The following is a 25,396-nucleotide window of genomic DNA, read 5'->3' on the forward strand; positions in this document are numbered from 1 at the left end:
ATGAGCCCTTTATATACAATCGAGCACCCCCACCCCTCCAGCAAAACCCCAGTGAGCGCATTCCCTTTTTAAGGGGGGGGGGGAGGGTTGTTGTGACATTTAAAAAATATATAGAATTTTGTTTGGGTGTCCAGCTCACACCTACAGCCATTGTCTGCTTTTTTTTCCGTCATTGAGAGAAAGTTTTGCAAAATTTTGTACCAGGCTTTCATTATATAGAAGCCACATATAAGAGCCATTCAACTCTGATAATAGAGAGATAATATCTGATCAGGTATCATTTCTGTTCTGTTCTGTAAAGAATACTCTTTCTGACGTCAACCTTTGAAATTGTATATTACTTTGTCTCCGAGTGTATTAATGCACAATGCAATCTATCTAAGATTGGTATGAGAAGATGCCTATTCATGAATGTGCTGAACTTGAGCCTGCAGGACTAGAACCTTTAAAGAAGACTGTAGCTCTTAAAGGATTACGTAAATACCACACATTTTTTAACTTTTACACTGCTGTTTTTTAACATTCTATTGCAGGCTGTTGGCAGCGATTTTATTTTTTGCAACTAAAAACAGTTACTTCTATTCATTATGTATCTTTTCTTTTATCAAGATGTAAATGATATGTTGACAGGTAAGCTATTTTGATGTCTGCCTAAGGCTGCGGAAAGAAATTTCACACCATTTTTGATGTAAAGTATTACAATACATGTGATTCTTTTATGTAACAGTCATCATGCGTGCAACTTCTATTTAATGCTTTCCATTCCTGGAAAAAAAAACAAAACTTTTCAATGTAATTTCCGTCTATGATGCAGTAAATAAAATAGGCCTTTTATTACTTTAAAGGTTACAGAGCACATGGCATTTCTAGTGTTCATAGCTGTCTATAATGCCCGCCAGTAACAATGCTGGTGCTGGAGATGAATGATGCGTTGTAGAAACAAGAAAAGACCTGCAGTGTTGCAAGAGGAAGCATGATCTGGATACACCGTGGTCCTTATTTTTGGGTCCAATAATGGCACGTCGAAATCTGAGAACAGAGACACTTGGCAGTAGAAATGTAGGTCAGTAAAAATGGTTCCAAACAGAAAAATAGGTGTTTTTTGAAAGCTTGTCAACCCTTCATGCAGATTTGATAATGGAATGTTTTTTTTTTTTGTTTGGAGACCACTTCTGTCTTACTTACAGTATTCATCTTTGATCATATCAGTTTCATGGGTATTGGCTAAGTTATAACCAAGCATCCCATATTCTTTGGCGGGATACTATTAAAAACTGGTCAGGCCAAAAGGATGACAGGTTCAAAATGAATTGAGTTAAACAGTTAATGAAAGCTGACCCTGAGCAAACACGAGTAACACATGTGAGTGAAACAAAACATCAGACAATCCGTTTGTAATTAACTCATTGTCCTGGTACATTTGAAAGCCTGTAATAGAAGCTGCAGTCCTGGCTTCACACCAAGCACAAAAACATGCTACAACATGTTATATAGATGCAAACAGGCCCCAATAACAGTTTGTATATGTCAGCAGGATATGGTCTAATACAGTGGTTCTCAATCTGTGGTCCGCGGGCCACTGGTGGTGCGCCGGCTCCCTTCAGGTGGTCCATCGAAAGGTTACATAATTACGGAAAGGAAGCGGCTGCATAGTTTATAGACCCCATTGCAAACCCAAAACGTGAGACCTTAAAAACACAGTACAGAAGCAGGAAGAAAATGCATACATGGAGAATATGTCCTTGTTAAAAAAAAAGGTCTAAACTCTCCATAATATATAGTTTTGGAGTGTCTAAAATGTATTCTTTACTAGGGAGTTATTGTGTATTGCGCTCATGTGCACTCAACACAGCAGCTTGTAAAGTAAGGGATAACACACGACAGGGCGTGTGTTGTCTTGCATTAACATACTTCTGTAGGTGGGTTGGCGGCACGAAGCGAAGCAACACAATGCACAAGCCCTGGAGTGTTATTCCGCTTATAAAACAGAAACAATAAAAAATAAAAAGTGTTTTTATTTAAAAAAATAATAATAATTTGTATTATATATCCTTCGCTGTGTATGTTATATCAAAGCTGCCGATAGGCACCTCCGTGGAGTGACATTCCTGCATCCCAAGGTAATAAATAGTCACTGCACGGAGACTTCAGTCTCTTTTGCCTTTCACGAACAGGTAGGTAGGGTGAATATAAAAAATAAACTTTTCTAGTTGTGTGATTGACACTTTTAAGAACTCTTTCTCTCGAGTTCTTAGTTCCCTTGCAATTTTATTGCTGGAAGTCGACTCGCCACTTCCCCGGAATTACAAACTCGGCAGCTGAAGGCTGAGCTTAACACTACGCAACTGCGTTTCATGTTTAAAAAACAAAAATCTTCAACAGCCTACATCGCAGTCTGCTTTACTAACCTTGCAGCTTGCTGCATGTATTTTCTATAATTTTCCTCTGCTTTTTGCATGTTAAAAAAAAACATGTTTTAAGAGAAGGGGGAACATGATCCTCCAGCGAGACCAGCTCTGCTGTGCGTCGCTGTTGACTCGAGGACTTTGGACTACCTCGGCACGCCCACTCGCTGTGCGCGGCCTAGTGCCTCTCTATAGGTTGTTAATTACTACTGTTTTTTCATTACTGCTTACAGTAAAAAAAAAAAATTCCTCACGCTCCAGCTTACTGTTGAGTGTCTGTGTGCTACTGCCTTGCAGTTAAAAATAAAATAAAAACAACAACCGCGTGCTTCCTCCATTAGGCCCAATATATCTGGCCCTATTGTTGAGCAGATGCCATCTGAGGTGCTCCACTCCACTGCAAGCTTCGCACTACACTGATTGTGTGACTGCACTACAACTGTCTGTAGGCTGCGCTCCACACCATTGCAAGCTATGCTCTGTTCCTGGTTGTGTGATTGCAAGCAGCCCAGACAAGACACACAGCTCAATACCTTGGTGCTTTGCCCTCAGTGCTTTGGCGCCCCAGTGTCTACACCCTCGGGGCCTCGCCACCCTCAGTGTACTAAAGCCTCAATGCCTCAGTGCCCCCTGTGTTCAAGTGCTCCCTGACATCTGTGGCTTTGTGCCTCGGTGCTTCAGCATCCTTGGTGCCTCAAGGACTATATGCCTCGATGCCTCAAGGCCTTTTTGAGCCCTGTGCAGTGGTGCCTTCGGTGCCACACTGCCCCAGAGCCTCGGGTACCTCAGTGCTTCGACACCCTCGGTGCCTCGAGGACTCGTCACCTTGGCGCTTTGACGCCTGCGGCGCTTTACAGCTCCCTGCAGCGATGTCCATCTTCGGCTTTGGGATCCCAGGTCTCCCCCCTCCGCCTGCCCTCGAGCCCAGCGGAGAGTATATCTTGCACGCAGGCTCCAGCCCGTTCGTCCTGCAACCGCACTAGATCTCCCTCGAGGGGTAGGAAACGAGTGAGAAATGCGGACCAGGCGAGGGACATTGCTAAGTTAAAGGGCCAGATGGCCCAAATACTCAAGCACTTTACCAGGCAGCAGGCTACCCCCCTGAACCTGCCCCAGCTCCATCACCAGCGCCTGCCCCAGAGCAGACTCCGGCTTCGCCAGTGTTTGCTCCAGATGTTTCAGAGCAGGGCGTGTTGACAAGCAAGGAGGAACAGGCGTGCTTTCTGAGGAGTCCTTCCTACAGGAGAGACTCAAGATCCAGACCTGACCCAAGTAACAGTCCACAGCTCTGAGCTTGCCTCAGAGCATGAGGTTCCAGCACCCTCGAGCTTGGTTTGGGCGCTTATGGAACGAGCCACCAACTTCCTCCAGGTTCCTTGGAAGGCAGTCTCTGAACAGCGCAGGTCTGTATTCAGACCCCCCAGCCTCTTCCGGCATTCCCGGACTTTCTGGCAACACCCGGCCTCGGTGCCCAGTGTGTCCAAGAGCGCTGCCTCACTTGCCTCCATGGAAGGTGCAGAGGCGGTAGGGTTCACACAGTTCCCTCCGGTGGACTCCACCATAGCGGCCCTAGTGTGACTCCCCCCAGTAGGAGGTCTGTCCAAGGATCCTGTATGCCCTAACGGCCAATGCAGGATCACAGAAGCCCATCTGAAAAAGGCTTACGCGGCTGAAGCGCAGGTGACTCGCCTTGCCAACACAGGAGGCCTCTTGACAGCCTACCTGGACGGCATGCTGTGCTCTGTAACCCTCCCCGAGCCACTAGCTTCGGAGCTACACACGGTCTCGGGCATTTTATTACAGATTTGGGGTTTCCAAGGGCAAGCCCTGGGCAGAAGCCTGGCAGGCTTAGTGGTGGCACCGCCTCCAGGCCTCCGCGGCATGGGGCCATCAGCAAGGATGGGGAAACGCCGGACGTGGGGCCCCAGCCCACCAGCACCCAGTTCCAATGGAACAACCCCAGGCAGCCTCCGCCCCAGCCTCAGCAGCCCCAGCAGGGGCCCTGAAGGCTTGCGGCCTCAGACCCACCCGTTTGCACAACACTGGGTGCTCGCCACCGTACACACCAGATATGCACTGCAATTCCACTCGGGACCTCCTCCCTTTTGAGGGATCACAGTCACATCCGTGAACGACTCTCTCCAAGTCTTGGCTCTCAGACAAGAAGTAGAAACACTACTTAAATAAGCCATCCGTCTCGTAGAGCACACCTCTCAAAGAGAGATACTTCTTGGTGCCAAAAATGGATGGTGGCCTTCGCCCCATCCTAGACCTGAGACAGGTTCTTGAGGGAGAGGAAGTTCCAGATGGTCACACATCGCCACATCCTCCTGGCCGGCCGACTGGTTTACAACAGTGGACCTGAAGGACGTATATTTTCACGTTCCTATCCGTCCAGCGCTCAGGAAATATCTCCGTTTCGCCTTTCAGGGGAGCATCTTCGAGTTTTCCATGCTGCCATTTGACCTCTCCTTAGCTACCCGCACATTTTCAAAGTGCATGGATGCCATCCTCAGAGTGATGAACTACCTGGACGACTGGTTGATTTGTTCCCAGTCCCAGTCTACTTGGGTCTTCGGCTGGATTCCCTTATGATGCAAGGCAACGTGTCGAACGACAGATTAGCTGCCATTCGCAACTGACTGGCACTGTTTCAACAAGGGTCCACAGTGCAATTGGTGTTGTGCCAAAAATTACTGGGTCTGATGGTCGCAGCTTTGTCAGCCATCCAACTGGGGTTACTTCACCTGCGCCCGCTTCAAGCGTGGCTAAATGCCTTTCGGCTTCACCCCAAGCGTGACAGACACCGTCGGCTGACAGTGTCTTGTCTGTGCTGGAATGTGCCATGCTTGTGGAGGCAAGCTCCTCACCTGAGCGAAGGTGTAAGGATGGGAGTGATTTACAATCATCAAGTGGTGATGACAGACGTATCCAACACTGGTTGGGGGCAGTCTGGGCAGACAGAGGAGTCCGCGGATCCTGGACATCCCTGCACATAAACACGCTAGAGCTGAAAGCGGTTCACCTGACGCTGCAACATTTCCTCCCTGTGCTCCGCAACCAACATGTCCTTGTCCGCATGGGCAACGTGTCAGTAGTTGCATATGTGAACCACCAGGGAGGACTTTGGTGCCTGGGGTTACACTGCGTAGCCTTTTGGCTGCTGATCTGGGCACAGAGGCACTTCCTGTCTCTCCTGTCAAACTTTGTGCATGGCCAGAGGCCATGATCCCTTTAAATCCCCCTCTACATTGAAAGTGTACCTAGCAGCCATATCTGCATGCCATGTCCCCATTGACTCAGTATCCCTGGGCGTTCATATACTGACAACCCGTTTTCTAAAGGGCGCTTGGTGGCTACATCCTCCTAGAAAGGACGTCCTTCACGAATGGAGCCTAGACGTGTTACTGGAGGCTCTCGCTAAGGCCAAGTTTGAGCCCATACATTTCATAGTTGAAATATCTCTCTATGAAGACAGCCTTTCTATTAGCTATCACCTCCGCTAAGGAGGAGGAGACAGATAGGAGATTGAATTCCCTCCAGTTCGGGCATTGAGAGGTTATGTGGATAGAACCAGAGCAGTGCGTCAGTCTGACCAGCTCTTCGTCTGTCACGGTGAAAGGACCCAAGGTCAAGCCCTCTCTAAGCAGCGACTGTCCCATTTGATTATGGACATGGTTTCGACTGTGTATACTAATGCCGGTCTACCCCCACCTGGGAGGGTGGCCGCGCATTCAACCAGAGGTGTGGCTACATCATGGGCCCTCTTCAGAGGTGCCTCGTTGACAGATATATGTACTGCGGCTAGCTGGGCTACTCCACATACATTTACCAGGTTCTACCGACTTAATGTCGTAGATCCCTCTATGCCTTCAGTAGGCACTAGGGTCCTTGAGGTTGCATGCTTACACCACCAACATGTCCCTCATATGCTGTCAGCTTATTCTCCCTCACGACAGCTTTGGTATACTTTCCCAAAAGTATTGTTTTGGCGGTCATCTTTGAGATGAAAGGGTACGATAGGTTTGGGATGTTCCCTGAAAGAGAAGATGACCGCCAACTTTGCGAGGTCGCATCACTCGCATTCGGGGGTTCAATGCAAAAGAGACTAAAGTCTCTGTGCAGTGACTATTTATTAGCTCGGGAGGTGGGACCGAGGACGTCACTCCACGGGGGGGCTTATCAGCAGTTTTGATATAAAATGCTCAGAAAATACTTGACAAGCTGACACATCCCAAAAGTATTGTTTTGGCTGTCATCTTCTCTTTCAGTTACATCTGTAACTTATTGTTTTCAACGTTTCCATTTATTGTAGTGAATTGAAATGAATGCAGGCTCAATGTTAGCCTTGCAGGTTAATCATGTATTTTTGTTGATAATGAAAAGATACAGAAAAGGAGGCAAAGACAAAGTTCACTATCCACGCATTACTACCACTGACCTGGAGAAGCCAATACAAAAATACATTATTGGCATTTTTAAATGCTTTGTCACTAACAGGCTACCATTGTGGTTTATGTCAGCACTGTTTACGGAGCGACTGAGACCAGCATGGAGGCTAACATAACACAACTGAGTATTCCTGACCATCCGAATTAACGCATAGAAGCATACATTATTGTAAAACAGTTTAGATTTTCAATACAAACTGTTTTTAAGTCGATTATCATTTCTTTGTTTCATCAAATCAATAAAAACACCAGCTGCCGAAGCATTTTTGTTTGTTATTTCATAAAGATGTTGACTTGATAAATCTTTGTGTCTCTTGCTTTTTATTTTTGCTTGTAATTCTAGCCACTCTAGTCCACTGTCATGCCTCTGAAAAGATCAAATGTGACGAAAGGAATGTCACTCATTTTTCAAATCTTTAAAAGACCACTCACAATAATGTGTATATTTATTGCAAGTTTAATATGTTGTGTATTGATCATTTATTAATTGAACTGTGCTTCGGCAAAAATAAGTTCCATCGTGCATTGTACAGAACTGCACAGTAAAAGATTATCAACAGCCAATCAGCGTGCAGCATCCAAACATTCGTTTTATAAAGATTCTAGCTGGAGATTCGTAGCTCCGACTGTGCTGGTACCTCATGGGTGTATTGTAACTTCACAGATTATTAATTCACACAAACCAATTTCTAATTTTAAAATAACTCTGCTCTCAGAAACATGCCCACCCATCGCATTCAAACAAATAAAGTTAGGTAAGTGTACGGTTATTCTTAGTATTATAGTGATTTTTTGTATGTGCTATACTATTTATTGTGTGGTCCGCCAAGATAAAAAAAAAAAAAATAAATCAGGTGGTCCGCAGAAAAAAAAAGTTTGAGAACCAAGGTCTAATACACAAAGTGTTACTTCTAAAAGAAAAGTCCCTTAAGCTTGGAACAGCAAACATATGGAAAGCACAGTGTTTCCAATGAAGACATTTGTAAGGAAGGAGATTATTAATTCAAGAAGATAGAATTAAAATGACTGCATTTAACTACATTTAGCACAGTACCAATATTTAAGTTTGATTTTGAATGCTTTCAATTTGTACCATTTGTAGTGCATTACAAATTCATTTGATTTGAATGTATTTATTTTTAAAAGAATCAGAACTGAATCTAAAGTAATATATCCTGCTTGCACATTGTACAGTTACCCCACGCCCCACTAACCATATTCACCCACTATCACTATTTTATATATACATGGCAGGTGTAAAGTATTTATTTTTCAACCATATCAGCTTTTGTAAAGCACTTCAATCCAATTTTAAAGCATTTTATTTTTCAGCAGTACCAGGTAAATTACATCAACCAGAAACCCATATTACCGTACATATTTAGGATTTACACCAAGTTGCTATCTACCACACATAGGCCATCTGAGTGCTTGCCCCACTCCACAGAACTTGAGTCCACTGCAACATCAGGTTTGGTCCCGGCTGTAATTTACTATGGCCTGTTGTATGCATAACCTAGACCTTCTGTCAAGTCATATCTACACGAGAAATGTTGTGTATATGGTGGTAAAGATGGCATGAGAACTCATAACGCCAGCCTATTTCACTCTCATTGGACACATTTGTTTAAAATACGAGAATCAGTCCAGATTCAGATGTTACGCCACTGTGTTTATCCCCAGCCACAACCTGAATGTAAAGGCAGATAAACCTGTTGTATTCACATACAGTTTTAAAACATAATTCACAATCAAATGTCATCCTTTTCATTCAATCAAATTAGTGTATTTCTATACAAGTAGAATAATTGCATAATGTGTAATGTAAATGCAAGTTTTACTTGGTAAACAGCACTCATAAATGCAAGACCTTAGCAACCCCAGCCTAGCTTCTGAAGAGTAAGTGACGCAGTAGTCTTGACACAGCCTGGAAGTGATTCGAACAACTGCCGAAAAGAAGAATTGCAAAACATACACTTCCCTAACAATAAGAGAATACTAGCAACTTTATTTATAAAAGTTGTGATGTGTTATGTTACCCACCAGACCAATATGCATCTATAAGCTGTGAGAGAGTGAAACTATTCAACAACAATAACAGAAAAGCAGAAGGATTTCACACACAAGACATTTTGGCCTTCATGCACATAATCATATATACAAAGTGTGATTTAAACCTTTTAGTTCAACCTTTTCTAAAGAACATTTATTTCAGGTATTAATTGAATTAATTTCAGTAACAAGATACTTACAACAATCAAAATAAAAAAATACATCCCAGTATACAATATTGTTTACATCTAAAGTGGGCTTTAGAACAGTTTATAACAGTTTTCGATAACAATTTTCAATTCATAACAATACCCTGATTTTGACGGTTAACAATAAAAGTGTCACAACTACGGAATCCAAAAGAGGAATTAAAAATCTATACAAACGCCTGCCTATGCATGTGTACAGCATCTGCATGTATTCCATTCCGACTCTCCTCGATGACACAATCTGCTTTCCAGAACATGCTGTATAGAAATAGTGTTCTTATCCTGTGTCCTTGTGCTCTGTGTACGCGTGCGTCTGATGGGATATCTGCATTGATTCTCGGTTTTATGGGTCAACGACAAACCTTTCAAATCCAGCAGCTGTCATCGAGGTGTTCTGCTTCCATGCTAAGATTTTTGAAAACGAAATCTCGTGTGTGGGTTTGCCATGGGTATGGGTTACTATAAGCATTCAAAAATCACTTAAAAATATAAGATTCAAATTTGTCAGCTTTTTAAAGCAAATGTATCTTAGTTTCACAACAACATGAATGCAGACCTTTTAATGCTGAAAGGGATATAAAAGTTCAGCCAATAACTACACATTTTTCTTTCAGTATTTCCAGCATTTCCAGAGTACCCCAGCTGCATAAGGATTTGATGGTTTCAAACCATGCACACTGACTCCTTGAAAATCACACTTTTGTACAAAACCTAGTATGGCGGATGCAGATGATTTAATGATATTTAACTGTTGTTTCTTGGTTCAAGACAGCAAAACCACAAATGGTTGGAGCTTAAACCATTAGCAGACTTGCAGAGGCTTTTAAAAACATCTCACGGTTTTCAGTTGCTGCACTGTGTAGCGTGTATTATAGCAAATATATTTTTAAAATGCTCTCAGTTGTGTTCACTTCTTTTCAATACAATGTCTACTGGCAGAGGTACCACTTTTAACCCAGCTTGCTTCAGTGTGTACAATTTTACCTACACTAATTATAGCATTTTAAGTGGTAGCTGTTTCTCACGATAGCACAGCTCCCCTTCCTCATCTGCAGTATAACAATGCCCCTTTTGTATGAATGAGAGAATAGGAGCATAGAAGCCATGACAGTGATTAAACAAAAATGGGCCCTGATGAATAGGTGACTCAGCAATCAGGGATGTGGTTTACACAGCAAGGTTTCCGCAATGAGGCTGGATTGCGCTCTCTCTAATTAAAGTTTAGGTTCAGTGCAAAATAGTTTGCAGAAGTTCTGATGCTGGCCTGCAAGCCTGGTACCCTCTTTTGATAGTTTACACAACATGTTCAGTGGATAACAGAAGGCAGTGGGGCTGGCGTCTGCTCAGCTACATGAAAACATAAAAACAAGTGTTTTCTTTAGGCTCTTAAAAACATGAATTGTTCCTTGGGAAGCGGTGCTGGAAGGAAAGTCGTGTGTCAGTTGGTACTGAAGAGAGAGTCGCGGGGTGACAGGTCCACAGTGCTGGAGCTCAGTCCCCGGCTGTCTGCCAGTCTCCTTCTCCCGGGACCCTGGAAATTAAAGAAAGAAAGAAGAAAAAAAGGAAAAGTAAATTGCAAGCTGATTTAAAATATATATATATTTTTAAGAAAAGCAGCAATTCATGCAAATCCAAGCAGCTGTTTCACTTAAAATAATAAATAATAAAACATTGACACATATTAAAAGAAGTAACAGTAACCAATAAAAGCAAACAATAAAATAAAAACAATAAAACAAGAAGATAGAGCAAGAAATACAAAAAAATAATATGCATATATCATTTTAAAACATATAAATTAGATTATAAAAATGTGTTTTTAATCTAGTTTTAAAAGCAGCAGCAGTTGGTGCTTCCCTTACAGATCTCAGCAGTTCATTTTCATTCCATAGTTTATAGCTGAATGCTCTACCACTTGTGTGTTTTTTTTTTCTGAATCTTGGGAATAGTAAGTAACCCGTCTAGGAACATATGGGGTTAAAAGATCATTTAAATAAGATGGAGCAAGACAATTTAAAGCCTTATAAGTTAAAAGCAACACCTTAAAATCGATCCTAAACCGGACAGAAAGTCAGTGCAAACATGCCAACACAGGGGTAATGTGTTCTCGTTTCTTAGTTCCTGTTAAAACTCTAACAGCAACATTCTGTACAAGTTGCAGGGGTGATATAACATGACCAAGGACCAGAAAAAAGGGCATTACAGTAATCAATCCTAGAAGATATAAAAGCATGCAACAATCTCTCAGCATCTGGTCTGGAAAGAAAACTTCTCAATTTGGTGATATTTCTTAGATTACATTTTTTTTTTTTTTTTTAGTGACGTTTCTAATGTGTGGCTCTGTGAACAGGAGAGAAGGAATCTGAACTATAAATCTACCTCCCAACCAGGAAGGGCGCTAAGTAAGGTTGGTGGTACACCTTCACAGGGATAGGCCGACTCGATGGTAGGACAGAACCGGAAGTCGGCCATCTTGGTGAAAGGGCGTAGCTGTAAGACGGCTGAACAGCTCTATTTTGATCAGCTGCATTACAAACGGCGATTGGATAGAGCGTGGCAACGTTCTGATCATGGAGAGGGGATTAGCAGTACAAAGGGGACGCAGCTACGCGAGTACGGCCCTTAACGCTGAAATTCTAACAAGCCAGAGCGCTGCATTTGTTATTGTTTTGTACCAGCAGACAGCTACGGATTCGGGAGCTGAAGCTACAGAGCCAACACTACCACCCGGAGCACCTGCACTGCCACAGCACCTCAACCTCTTCCAGGACAGAGAGCACCTGCACTACCACACCCCCTCAACCTGTTCCAGGACTGAGAGCACCTGCACTACCACACCACCTCAACCTGTTCCAGGACTGAGAGCACCTGCACTACCACACCACCTCAACCTGTTCCAGGACTGAGAGCACCTGCACTACCACACCCCCTCAACCTGTTCCAGGACTGAGAGCACCTGCACTACCACACCCCCTCAACCTGTTCCAGGACTGAGAGCACCTGCACTACCACACCCCCTCAACCTGTTCCAGGACTGAGAGCACCTGCACTACCACACCCCCTCAACCTGTTCCAGGACTGAGAGCACCTGCACTACCACACCCCCTCAACCTGTTCCAGGACTGAGAGCACCTGCACTACCACACCCCCTCAACCTGTTCCAGGACTGAGAGCACCTGCACTACCACACCCCCTCAACCTGTTCCAGGACTGAGAGCACCTGCACTACCACACCCCCTCAACCTGTTTCAGGACTGAGAGCACCCGCACTACCACACCCCCTCAACCTGTTCCAGGACTGAGAGCACCCGCACTACCACACCACCTCAACCTGTTCCAGGACTGAGAGCACCTGCACTACCACACCCCCTCAACCTGTTCCAGGACTGAGAGCACCTGCACTACCACACCCCCTCAACCTGTTCCAGGACTGAGAGCACCCGCACTACCACACCCCCTCAACCTGTTCCAGGACTGAGCACCCGCACTACCACACCCCCTCAACCTGTTCCAGGACTGAGAGCACCTGCACTACCACACCCCCTCAACCTGTTCCAGGACTGAGAGCACCTGCACTACCACACCACCTCAACCTGTTCCAGGACTGAGAGCACCTGCACTACCACACCACCGCAACCTGTTCCAGGACTGAGAGCACCCGCACTACCACACCCCCTCAACCTGTTCCAGGACTGAAAGCACTTGCACTTGCACACCTGGGACTGTGATTATTGTTTGGGAACCTTTTTGTTTGGGACTGCAAGCCCACAGTTTAAATCCCTGATACCATTGTTGGTAGATTTAATAAACAGGACTGTTTTGGTAAATACACCTGCTTTGTGGACATTCACTCATTCCCACATTACTAATAAAACAGCTCTGGCTGATTTACAAGCAATATAACTACAGAACCAGGTCCTTGCACCTGCAATGACTGATTGCTATATTTTCTGCATAGTCACCGTGAATCACGTTGTGCTCCAATTTCAACCCTGAGAACAAGTTTTCCAACTGTATTCACTTTGCCTCTGAAACATAATTACATACAATCACGCTATGTTTTGTTATTGAAATACAGTTTCTGAATATACACTAGTTTAACTATTCACTCAGAACATTTTCATATAAAACAACGGAAGCCCTGTAGACATAAATATTGAACATATGCTGTACAGCCATATTGTCACTCTCAGCCAATCAAGTTGCATTCCAGTACATTTTGTTTTTGCCATTAGTAATATGTGTCCTTTGTGCACGAATACCAACTCACAAACATTCTAAAGACAAGGATAACAGCATTAACTCTGTATGGTGTCCTTGTTTTATTAAAACATGATTTATAAGATGTTAAGATATACAGTTCTGTTACGTTTATAAAAGTATGACGACTCTGACACCAGGTAGAGGTCAACAACAACAACTTTATTAACAATTGTAACTCAACAAAGTGACAGTGCTAGTGCAATACATCTCCCTTCTCTTTTTTTTAAATGTCTAAATTCCTAGAATCTCAAGTGTTTACTTTTATACAAATTAGGAACTTGTCTACATTGGGACTAGAGGTTACAAGCACTAAGCCACCGTGGGGATTGATCTTTACCACCATATACTTTACTTCAGGCAAATTAAACTCGGTATCTCGCTGTTTTGTGGCACACTCTACAACCCGGTTTCTCAGAGACGTCGGATTCAGTGGCCAAGAGTTGCATCGCACAGTGAAGAACTTATCTGAAGCAGCAGAGAGGAGCAGCAACTGGCTGTGGTTGAGACGGAAAGATTCTGGCTGGGGATCTCAAGCACAATAGAAAGAAAGAAATGCTGATGTACAGATAAGTAAGCTGGGCTGAGTTGAGTGGGGGACGCCAGAATCACCGTCGAGCCCTCTTGAGGTGTCGTGGGCTAGTCGACGAAACACGGAGGATGGAAGGTGCCCACTTGAAGACCCCAGAGATGTACCCTACTTAGCTCAATCCAGACGGATGTCATGCTGATGCGCTGGGGAGGCCGCACTGTGGTTGATCCCCGGAGCCAGCATCGCAGCCGTTGTGTGTGCTGATGCGCCAGGGAGGCAAAATAAACTGATCCCTGGAGCCAGCATTACACTTCAGCCATTAACACCAGACAGAAGGATATGTACATCATCATATGGAAGGAAACGTAAATGGATGGAGACACATATGGATCACATTAGTTTACTGTAAAGCTACGTCTTAGTTGGTGCTTATCTTGGCGAGAGCCGAGTTCAAATCAGCATGAAGTTTTAACATCTACTCTCGTGTAATGGAAATCATCCTTCCACATGTAGACTGCATGGGAGAATGTGTCTCTGGAAACGGTTGCTTTCTTGAAAGCTGTTGCTGTCTGGTTGTCAGGTGTAAGGTACAGACTCAGTTGAAGATGCTTTCATCTTCAGTGGGCGGTCCCTAAACTGCATGCGACTCTTCAGCTGTCTTCAGAAGGTGCTTGCGATTTCTTCTGTACTGCGCGTTATCAGGTGTTGTGACAATAAAGGATCTCGGTGCCTCATGCTGCCTTGAAACAACTGCTGGTTCCCATACTTTCCCTAGTCTCAACCTTGCACTGTCTTTTACGTGAAGCTTGGGTGGTTCTTTTGCACTATGATCAAAATACTTCTGTATTTTCTGCCTCTTGTTTAGTTGCGGGAAAGCATCTTTGTGCACTTCTGGTTTTAGCAGCGCTTGTGTTGTCGGTAGTTTGGACTTCAGCATTCTGCTCATGAAGAGTTGGGCAGGTGAGTATTTCATTCCTGTTAATGGTGTATGTCTGCACTCTAGCAGGGCTACGCATGGATCATTTCCCTCTTCCTTACAAGCTGTTTGATGGTTTGTTCTGCTCTTTCACTCATCCCACTAGATGCATAAGTTGGGTTGGAGGTTGGTGTTTTAAATCCCCAGTTTTCAGCAAGCTGTCGAGATTCTCTGCTGGCAAAGGGCATGTTGTCGGTGGTGATTTCATCTGGTATTCCCTGCCTGATGAATGCTGACGTTATGTGTTTTATGACTGTTTTGGCTGTTTTGTCTTGCAGCAAACAGATTTCAGGATACTTTGAGTAGTAATCCACTATTATTATGTAGTTGTGTACATTAATTCAAATATATCTTCACCCAGTTTCTGCCATGCTCTTTCAGACACTTCATGTGGAATCAGGGGTTCTTTCTGTTTTTTTCTTCAATATTTGGTGCATGTTGAAGATCCAGACACTGTCTTTTCGATGTCCTCTGACATCCCTGGCCAGTAGATGACTGCTCGTGCTCGGGATTTGCACTTTTCCATTCCCAAGTGGCTGTCATGGATAATATTGAGCATTTCTTTTCTCAACTGTTGGAATGATTAATTTGGGTCCCACGAGCATTAATCTTTGTGCTTCGTGGATTTTATCCCTCATATTCCAGTATTGGCTGACGGTTGCTGGGATACTCTTCTTGGTTGCTGGCCAACCTTCTTTTAACATTTTTCTCAGTGTTTTGTCTTCTGCTGTTGTTTGTTTCAGCTCTGACAATCTTTTCTTTGTTACAGGAAGATTCTTCACTAAGCAGTGTACTGCTACTTCCCATTCTTCACTGTCTGCGTTCTCAATGGCGCCTGGCTTTTCTATGTATTATTATTATTATTATTATTATTATTATTATTATTATTATTATTATTTATTTCTTAGCAGACGCCCTTACCCAGGACGACTTACAGTTGTATACAAAAAATACATTTCAAGAATTACAGTACAATTAAGAGCAAGACACAAAATACAATGACTTCTCCTAATAAGAGCAAATACAAAACACAGTACGATTTGATATCGGGGCAGTTCAAGAGCAGGTGACAGTGTTGATAGTTACATCAGGGTTAGATACGAGTGCATGTGAAATACAAGATACTACAGATTGGGTTAAGTGCAGGATTAAATACAGTAAAATACAGAGCAGATAAGTGCAAGTTAAAGTGCATTAAAGGCAGAGTGCTATATTGTCCAGAAGGGAAGAGTTGAGTTTTACAGGTGTTTTCTGAAGAGGTGTGTCTTGAGGAGGCGCCGGAAGGTGATCAGGGACTGGGCAGTCCTGACATCCGTAGGAAAGTCGTTCCACCACTGCGGGGCGAGGGTGGAGAAGGAGCGGGCTCTGGAGGCAGGGGAGCGTAGCAGAGATACAGCCAGTTTTCTTCTGCAGGTGGAGCGGAGAGGTCGGGTGGGGGTGTAGGGAGAGATGAGGGTCTGGAGGTAGCTGGGTGCAGTCTGGTCTAAGCATCGGTAGGCGAGTACAAAAGTCTTGAACTGGATGCGAGCGGTGATCGGGAGCCAGTGGAGTGAGCAGAGCAGTGGAGTTGCATGGGAGAAGCGAGGCAGAGGGGACACCAGGTGAGCAACGGAGTTCTGGATGAGCTGGAGTGGATGGATGGCAGACGTAGGGAGGCCGACCAGGAGGGAGTTGCAGTAGTCTAGGCGGGAGAGTACCAGGGCCTGGACGAGGAGTTGTGTGGAGTAGTTGGTGAGGAAGGGTCGGATTCGTCGTATGTTGCTCAGGAATAGCCTATGTCGGTGTGACAGAGATCGAATGATTTTTGGTGTTAGATCTCCCTCCCGACCTGTGAGGGTGCTGTGTAAAAGGAACAGAATACCCTTAACTAAATGGCATGACAATTTATTCCTTAGGGTTGGTGGAAGTCAGTCATTTAGGAAGGGGACGGAGCTACGGAACCCAAACTCAATGACCCGGATGGTAAATGGCGTGGCATCTGAGGATTGGAGGAGCGGATGCACTCGTTAACCTAGGGGTCATGAGCGAGGGTATAAATAGGGGTCATAGTGTAAGTGATCTGTTCCTTTTGTAAATGGTTAAAACAATCTAGAAGGAGACCGCTGAAAAAAAGGCTACTAACACTATCCGGAGCTGCAGCCTCAGGCCAGCAACAAACCCGGACACCAGCACTTCCCTGTTTCACAAACGTACTGTCTTTTCACCATGAGCATTAGTTTCATGCACTAAATAAAACTGTGTTTGTGTTCTGTGTGATGTGTGGGTGAGGAAAGAACCTGGACTGTGTTTTATAGTTTCAGGTCAAACCCGAGGATTACAAACGAAGTGTTACACGCCGTTGTATCACTTCCATCATTTATTATTTACAGGTGTTTGCCCTAAGGCTCTAGACATTGTATAATCAATATTATACAATATAATTAAGGAATTCTCCTTAAGCAATTGATCATCATTAATACGGTGTGCCATCAAATTGAGAATTCTGTTTTTCTCAAAGCTGTCTAATAACAAGTAAGTTGGAATGTTTATCGCTGGAGGGTCCACATAACTACCATACTGTAACTGCAAATGTGCTATTCAGTTTCATGGGTTTATGTAAGTAAGGTTCAGTAAAGCACGCACCTGGAAAGAGTCATCGCTAGAGTTATTCAAGTAGTTCAGAGAGGCAGCTCGTTTCATGCTGCTGGAAAGAAAATAAGGTCAGTAAGCAAAAAACTAACAACATGTGATATTCTGTTTAACAGCACAGTGAAAACTTCATTTAAAAACAAAACATATTGGCAGTTTCTAGAACAGACTATGTTGTTTTCGATTGATCTAAAGGCGACTGACCTAAATACTTTTATAACAAATACCTTCCTGGCATTTTGCAGGTTTGTAAATGGCTACTTTATTCAAAAGCTAAAAAATGAAATAAATTGTATTTGATTTCTACTGTACTTTAACAAATACTCTAAAATTGTAAGGGGTACCATATATTCCCCATGGTCTTGCTAGTTTATGCTGCCAAAAAATGTTTACAACAATATATTCTTAACTTAAAATTTAAAAAAATTAAAATTAAAAATAAAAAGTTTCCCCACGGAAGAAATCATAAATGATACACAAATGTTTTCATTGTATTGTATTGTCCCCAGAAAATCATACATATGTGACAGATGACAAGCTTATTAAAGCTGTAGAAAATCAAAGCAGCTCCTCTCCAGTTTGAATACCCACTTTGTGTTTCGTGGTTCTGGAGGTCCGTTCCCTTGCAGTTTCTTCACCAGCATCTCACTGCTCCTCCGGAGAACATCTCGGAGTTTCCCCAGAGACCCGCTTCTGTGCAGCGCCCCACTGCCGTCCTGAACACACAAAAGGGGGCGCATGGTCAGAAAATGATTGCATTACTTTCAATTAACAGTGATTGGTTAAAGCATTACAGGACGACACCCTATGACTTTTGTTGCTGCTTGCTGTGCACTGTGTATTGTTGCAAGTCTTAAACACAATTGCAATCCTTTTTATATTATTGATCAGCTATAACAAAAAATACAAAAAATAATACTAATTACGTTTAGTGCACTCATCAAATAAAAACTCTGATAAATACATTAGATGTAACACCTGTCTGCTTGACTTAGTGTCTTGCACAAACCCGTCACCCTGTATGCTGGACTTGAGGAGTTCCATTCAGCCTTTGATTAGGAGCCACTCATGTGCTTCTACGATAAGCAACATCAGTCACATGTGCCCACCTACATTATATTCGTGCTCAGAGCTTGATGGTGCAGGCTATGCTAGTTTGTGACACCAGCTCCTGATTGATTCGATAAGCTATTAAGACCATAAAGTCTGCTACAGTCTTTGCTAGTAAAGCAACTGTCACATGTCTCACTTTTTACAAAATTGTTATTTAAACACTTTGCCATAATCCTACAGTAGTACATAGGTTACAGCAACTGTAAGTAGCGAGAATGTTCTGTAATGCTTTAACACGTTTTACCATCATGAACTGGTTACTTTCTAAAACATCAAACACCTGTCACATCAACTCTCATACATGGAGGCTTTATCGGCTTGGATATTCTATACCCCAAACCAGAGCCCCCTGGAGCTTCATCTTAATGTCAAATAACTAACCAGTCATATTTATGCAGTACAAAATCAGTGCAACATGTGATTGCAACACTCATGGCCTCTGTATATACAAGCGAAGAATCAGTTCTGTACCCCAGCATCCTTGCTGATGTGATCAGTGTGGACAGATCTACAGTAGTATTAAATTATGAATAAACAACTTTAAACTATCAGAAGGGAACACATCAGGGATGTACTGTTTTTAGGCTGTCTCCATCATACTACAAAATGACAATGGATTTGTTTTTTCCATATCCTTGGTGCAGAAATAGGCAAGTGTTGATTTTAAAAGCTAGCAAACAAGATTATTCAATTCACCCAGAAAATCCTCTATCCCTGCCTGCCATTGCTGAATTCAACCGTAATTTGCTAATTTCAGCAAACGACCTAGCTGATGTAATTTAATCCAAAAAAAAAATACTGTTCCAGATTTGCTCTAGTTAATTAATAATTTCACAAAACAACAAGCAAAATCTAAAAATACATTATTATAATACTGTTATTAGACAGGTAGACGCTTTAACGCTAACCTAATTGTTCTGCTGCCTGTTTCCGATATCCCAGTTATGTCGTCGGGCATTACAATATTTTTCAATAGGCCTACTGGGGCATGGTCATTTTAGAAAAGGTTAATACGTGATATGTTTGAAGTAGACTGGAATTGTGAGTGCTTTGAAGTTGTGAATTATATAAAATGATGAAGTCTAACAAACATACAAGTATTCACTAACATTTTAATATCATTAATAGTATTTATCGTATCTTAACGTTAGTATATGCAGGTGCATATGATTACATAATGCACCTATATACTCACTTTAAGATAGGGTTGCTGTAGCATTCATTTGATGTTCTGGACCCCACACTTAATCATCACTGCCTAGGGCTGGCCCTGCATGTACCCTTGATACCGTTTTCACTGTAAAGCAATACAATTTCAGTTAATATGTTTTAACTATAAAAACTAATGGTCCATTATCATGCAATTAAACTGTTTTTAAACTGTCGACAGCTTCAAATGCAAGTATGAAATGTACACAAAAAGACATGACATTAGATTTCGTTTTACTTAAATGTTTGCATGAACTGCATTGGTGTAATAAAAATGTGTCTTTCTTTTTACACAGGGATCCCTTTATATATTTATCTGACACTGAATTCTGCATATCTGATTAGTAAGAAGGGTTTATACAGCTATGCATTACCTAGAATTTTTGGATTGAGACATAATTTAGATCTTTTATTTAACATCATGTAATCAAAGAAACTACAAAATCATATATGCAAAAGTCTACTGGAACCCATAATAGTAGTACAATATTTCACGTTAGATTTCAAAATGTTACATTTTTTATTTTTTCATTAAGTATATGGAAAACTACAAAACTATGTCATTTAATATATTAACGTAACATTATTCAGCAGGTTTCATTCGACTTTATGAAGCAAAATGTGTTAATTCTATAGGGTGATGCAACACTTTTGCCAAGAGTTGTAGGTTAGTCCTCATTATCAGTCTAACTTTTTCCACTTGTTCCGATCAGTTAAACCAATTATTGGGCTCATCTGTTTGGTACGCTGCAATTGACCCTGAGGGTTTTACCATGTTAAAGGACTTGCTTACGTGCCAGGTACAATACTACTCCTGCTAATATAGTCAGTATTTGAGTATTCCCTGTGATGACTATGTTCTTTGGGCAGTAGTTTGTTTATTGTGTCTTATTGAAAACCTGACAGCTTGTGATCAAATGAAAGAGATTTAAGAAATCCACAGATTCAATGAGCAACTGGTCCTTTTTGTAAATCCACAATAACGAGTTGAACAAGCTGATTCAAGTCTACGCACCAGCTCGTGGAAATGTAGCTGCATGAGTGGTATAAACTGTATTTCACAGCAGTGAGTATGCAGATCTCAGCAGTGTACAGTATATCCAGGGGTTCTTTTTATTTCCTGACAAGGATTTGCTGTTGGAGAGGTTTGTAGCTCCAGCCATCCAGCAGGGGGTACTGTTGTAATGTATAGACCACTGGGGATGCCATCCAATGTAAATATGATCAAACATACAGGAAATGTAACATGATTCCATACTTTTAAGACAATTAAAAAAAAAAGTGAAAGGTTAAGTTTAGTATTTATGTGTATTTCAACATTTATTTAAGTATTTCTGAATCCGCTAGACAAGAACATCATTTCAAAATAAAGCCTATTTTCAAACACAAAATAATCTGCTGTAAATTTTATATTTTAAAAAAAGGCAAACAAAAAAAAACATTCTGATTCTCAGGAGAGGGAATGTTGCTACAGAGGATAACATCAGATGTGGTTTAAAAACTTCACGATTAAAGTGGCTGTGCGTTAGTCATACTTTAACTGAATAAGCACAAGGTCAGTGTGTGTGTGTACATGCCGTCTATTGACGAATAATTCAAAAGAAATAGCCACGGTAGCAACCTCTGTAAAGCAAAGGTATTTTTTCTGTTGATTCCTTTTTATTAGGACTAACTGAAATGCGTATAAAACAACTTTCACAATAAATGAAAGCTGGAGAGTTGATTAAAATGATGAATAGAAATGCAACACGTACAGAAGCAGACTGGACTTGGTGTTGTTCAGTGGGGTGCTGTATTCCAACACAGTTTGTGACTGAGAAAAAAAAAAAAATGCCTGGGTTTAAATGAAGCAATACATCATTGTGAAGATTATACTGTACCTCTAGTGTTATTTAATATTTGTTACCATGAGTATTGTCATTTTCAGTGTTATGGTATTGAATGTGGTATATTAACAGTTTGGCAAGCGCTTTTGAAATCTTAGCTCATATTCATTTACACCTATAATCTACTCAGAATTGAGATTAAAATAAAATGATCTGGTGTCCATGGAGTCACAGGCTGAAATCCTCGAACCAAAAACAGTCCCATCCATCACTTCACCTTTTTAAATTGTTCAGACAACTGTCATGATTGCATGGGTAGAATATGTGATGGGTTATTGTGTGTTTGATTTGTCACATGTAAGTAGCATATCAGATCTTAACACTGAAGTGGGAGGTTCCTCTGACAAAATGGAATTTTCTTGTGCGATGCAGAGCCTTTTAGGCACAGAGCAGAGATAAGCCTCTGCTTCCATCTTAGGGGCTGAGGGAGCGGGTCAGTCTCTAGGCACATCCATACAATTGTTCAACAGATTTCACTTGTGACCTAATTTGAGTTTAATTGAGAACCCAGGGGTTCACAGTCCTGAAGTATGCCGCGGGAGCAGTGACATTCAAATGTATTTTTATATTATATATATATATATATATATATATATATATATATATAATAAAATAAAGTAACAATAAAAAACTAATGAAGAAAAAAAAGAACAATTTTGATTGTTTATTTACAGTGTTACAGGTTTAAAAAGGTTTTTAATTCGTCCATTTTCTTAAGAAGTGCTAATAAGGAGCCACAGTGCCTAATGCAGCTGAACAGGTGGGCCTCAGGTAACAAAGTTTGAGAACCTCTGTCTTAACCCATTAGTACCAAATACATATTTCTTAAAAAAAAAAAAAAAATCAGAACACAAGCTATATTTCTGTAATTTGATGCATTCTAAATCAACATTTCTTTGCAGGAAAAAATGTAAATACTTAATTTTGGCTACAAATGGCTGCGTCCTACTTTGAGGACAGTCAAAGTTAGACATGCCTGTATCAGACCAGTGAAAGTTCACACCAGCTATGAAGCTCAACACATGGAACATTGAGCTTTATCATCACAGTGGGGAGGAAAACACCAAGAAATGTATCATTTCCACACTTCAGATTCTTATTTTATACTGAGGAGTTATAAAAGCATTTGATGGACTCCAACATGGTATCATATAACTACCAAGCATACAAGCAGCTTGGAACATCTTTTAAACATTAAGCCTAAAATAAGCAATTAAAAAAAAAAAAAAAAAAAAAAAAAAAAATTATATATTTAAAAATCCTAAAAATTGCAGACGTATTTGTGAATCCATGATCATTTATCTTATTGGGAATTTTACTGGAACAGTAAATAATAAGAAAAAAACACACCCGTTTTTTCTTCTTCCAGTTATGTAACCCCTACTCCCAAATATTAATAGACAAGTAACGCAATATAAATTACAATGTAATAAGGTCTTATAGACAGCAAGTGTTAGACTACACTGTATTAATAACATAAAATGCTATGGGGTCACATCTGGACCAAAATTGTTTTATTGGTTTATGAATGAACACTTAACAGAATAAAAAGAAGACAAATTGATCCATTCTTGAATTCCTTTAATTAGAGGTAAATTAGTTAATAACATCAATTGCAAATCACCAGATACAATTTAAAGAGAAAGGGCAATTGTGGGTTACAAGGATATTATAACAACAGTATTAACTCCTGCAAACATCAACAGAGAGAAAAGACAGTCACTAAAGAGCATTAGTAAATGATGTAAATGTTAAAGTATTAACCACTGCTTGCACCAAAACGCAAGAGCCTACTCTTACAATTCAGTATGATTATTAATATTATTCATGATAAAACACTGCTTAACCATGTACATTGATTAATTACAGCACAGTGGCCCAGAGTGACAGAAAAAGCAGCTCAACAGATATTGAAAATGGAAATTAAAAAATGATATGAATGTTTGGGTAGCTGGAATAATTTGCTAGAATTCTCAAAACACTTCTTTTACACAATTGTGACCCTTTTATATCCAAACACCAATAATGTGTAAAAAAATGCCAAGGAAATTGTTCCTTTTTTTATTTTGACTAGTATCTTTGGATGCATTTCATAACTCGTTAGGTTTATATTCATAATATACCAAAATAAATATATTAACTCTGCAACAGCAGCATGCCAGAAGAATATGCATGGTTTCATAAATAACGGTTACATCTCCAGCTACCATTCATCAGACCATACTGGAATCTCAGTATATACACAGCTGACAGTACTGCAAGCTTGAACTTAGTAGCATTACTGTGTAGGCTTTACAGACGACACAGTTTCCATTTCTGTTCTGAACAGTAGTTGCAAAGTTCCTGCAGGCAATTTTAAACAGTTTGATCTCAATGTGCAGAAACCTCTCAAACTAAAATGTCATGCTGTAAGAAGTTATATTGGCATAGGATATGTAGGTAGGTCTACCTTTCCACAATGACATGATGCCAAAAGTTGGAAAAAAAAAATCTAAGGAAAAGAATATGGCACAGTTTAAGAATAAATTAATGATGAATATGATTATAAAGTGAAAGATACACACAAAAAAATAAAAAAGACACTAAAACAACCATTTAGTTTACAGTGAACTTGTGCTTGAAAATTGCGTAATGTCACATATGAAATAGTCAAGCCTGTAATGTAGTGGTTGTTGAGAAAACCTGTTACCCAGACTGTTGAAATTGATGTTTTTGACAAACTTAAAAAATCATCATTTTATCACAATTCATCACTTTATCACAGATTGAGACTGTAGGACTGAAGCTGCCTGCTGTAGCACACCTTTAATATTGAGCTGCTTGTTGAGCTGTTGAAGTCATCACTCTGGGCCAGATCAGATAGTTTTGGTATTCATTTACTTATTTATAATTTTAATAACTTGCAATTTCTTCTGCTTTTACCAACATTTTCAGTTCACGCAGATTACAGCTCAAAAGGGTCTCACTGAAATGTTACAAATATGGAAAATGTATGTTACACAAACTGCAACATGCACATTAGAAATGAAATGAATGTACTTTGGCAACATGATTACATGACACAGAGTTAAAATAGGGTCAAACCTGGTTAAAAATCATCAAGGCTTAGCGAACAAGCTTACTCTGTCCCCAAATCAAGACAATCACCGAAAACGGAGTGACCTAAAGATGCCTCCGAAGTGCACAGAAATAACATCATGTCAAGGGACTTTATTTATTTCAAATGACATTTTAAAAGTGAAAACTCAGTACTAACTAATATATATCACCACTGTTCAAAATATCACAATTCATCAAAAATTGTTTGGAAACATTTACATATACTTCATAATTCAGAAAAAATGAAAACAATATTTCCGAAAGCACCGATCATAGGTTTTAGAAGGATGCAAACTTGACTGACATTTTAGTCCACTATAAACACAAAGGGATCGTAGATACATTAAGGGACACTGAAACCGGTAAAAGCACATGTAAAGTGTGCAAATATATTGATAAACACAAAAGTGAAATCACAAATAAAGAAAATATTCAATCTTAAAAAATCCATCATGCAAGGATAGCAACCTTGTATATGGGATATTTTGCATAAAATGTAATAAAATAAAATATGTAGGAGAGACAGGTACATCATTATATAAAAGAATACAGAACCACCTATCAAATATAAGAAAC

The 25,396-nt window shown here is 41.0% G+C and overlaps 1 protein-coding gene across 10 annotated transcripts in view; it reads right to left on the bottom strand.

The window, feature by feature from the left end:
- Positions 1 to 8,156: 8,156 nt before the first annotated feature.
- Positions 8,157 to 25,396, bottom strand: part of LOC117402717 (kinesin light chain 1-like) — a 76,786-nt gene continuing 59,546 nt past the window's right edge. For 3 of the 10 annotated variants that reach the window (XM_034921340.2, XM_034921339.2, XM_034921341.2), the window contains one exon: positions 23,286 to 25,396. This exon is cut by the window's right edge and continues 3,117 nt beyond it. Coding sequence is in view for 7 of the 10 variants with exons in the window: in XM_034004120.3 (XP_033860011.1) it covers positions 10,556 to 10,648; positions 17,508 to 17,568; positions 18,105 to 18,229 (279 nt within the window). In the remaining 3 variants the exon portion in view is untranslated. Of the gene's footprint in view, positions 10,649 to 17,507; positions 17,569 to 18,104; positions 18,230 to 23,285 lie in introns of those variants that run through there. The other 7 variants (XM_034004120.3, XM_059023851.1, XM_034004119.3 and 4 more) reach the window with 6 other exon arrangements.

Source organism: Acipenser ruthenus, chromosome 5, assembly GCF_902713425.1.
Source record: "Acipenser ruthenus chromosome 5, fAciRut3.2 maternal haplotype, whole genome shotgun sequence".
NCBI lineage: Eukaryota > Metazoa > Chordata > Actinopteri > Acipenseriformes > Acipenseridae > Acipenser > Acipenser ruthenus.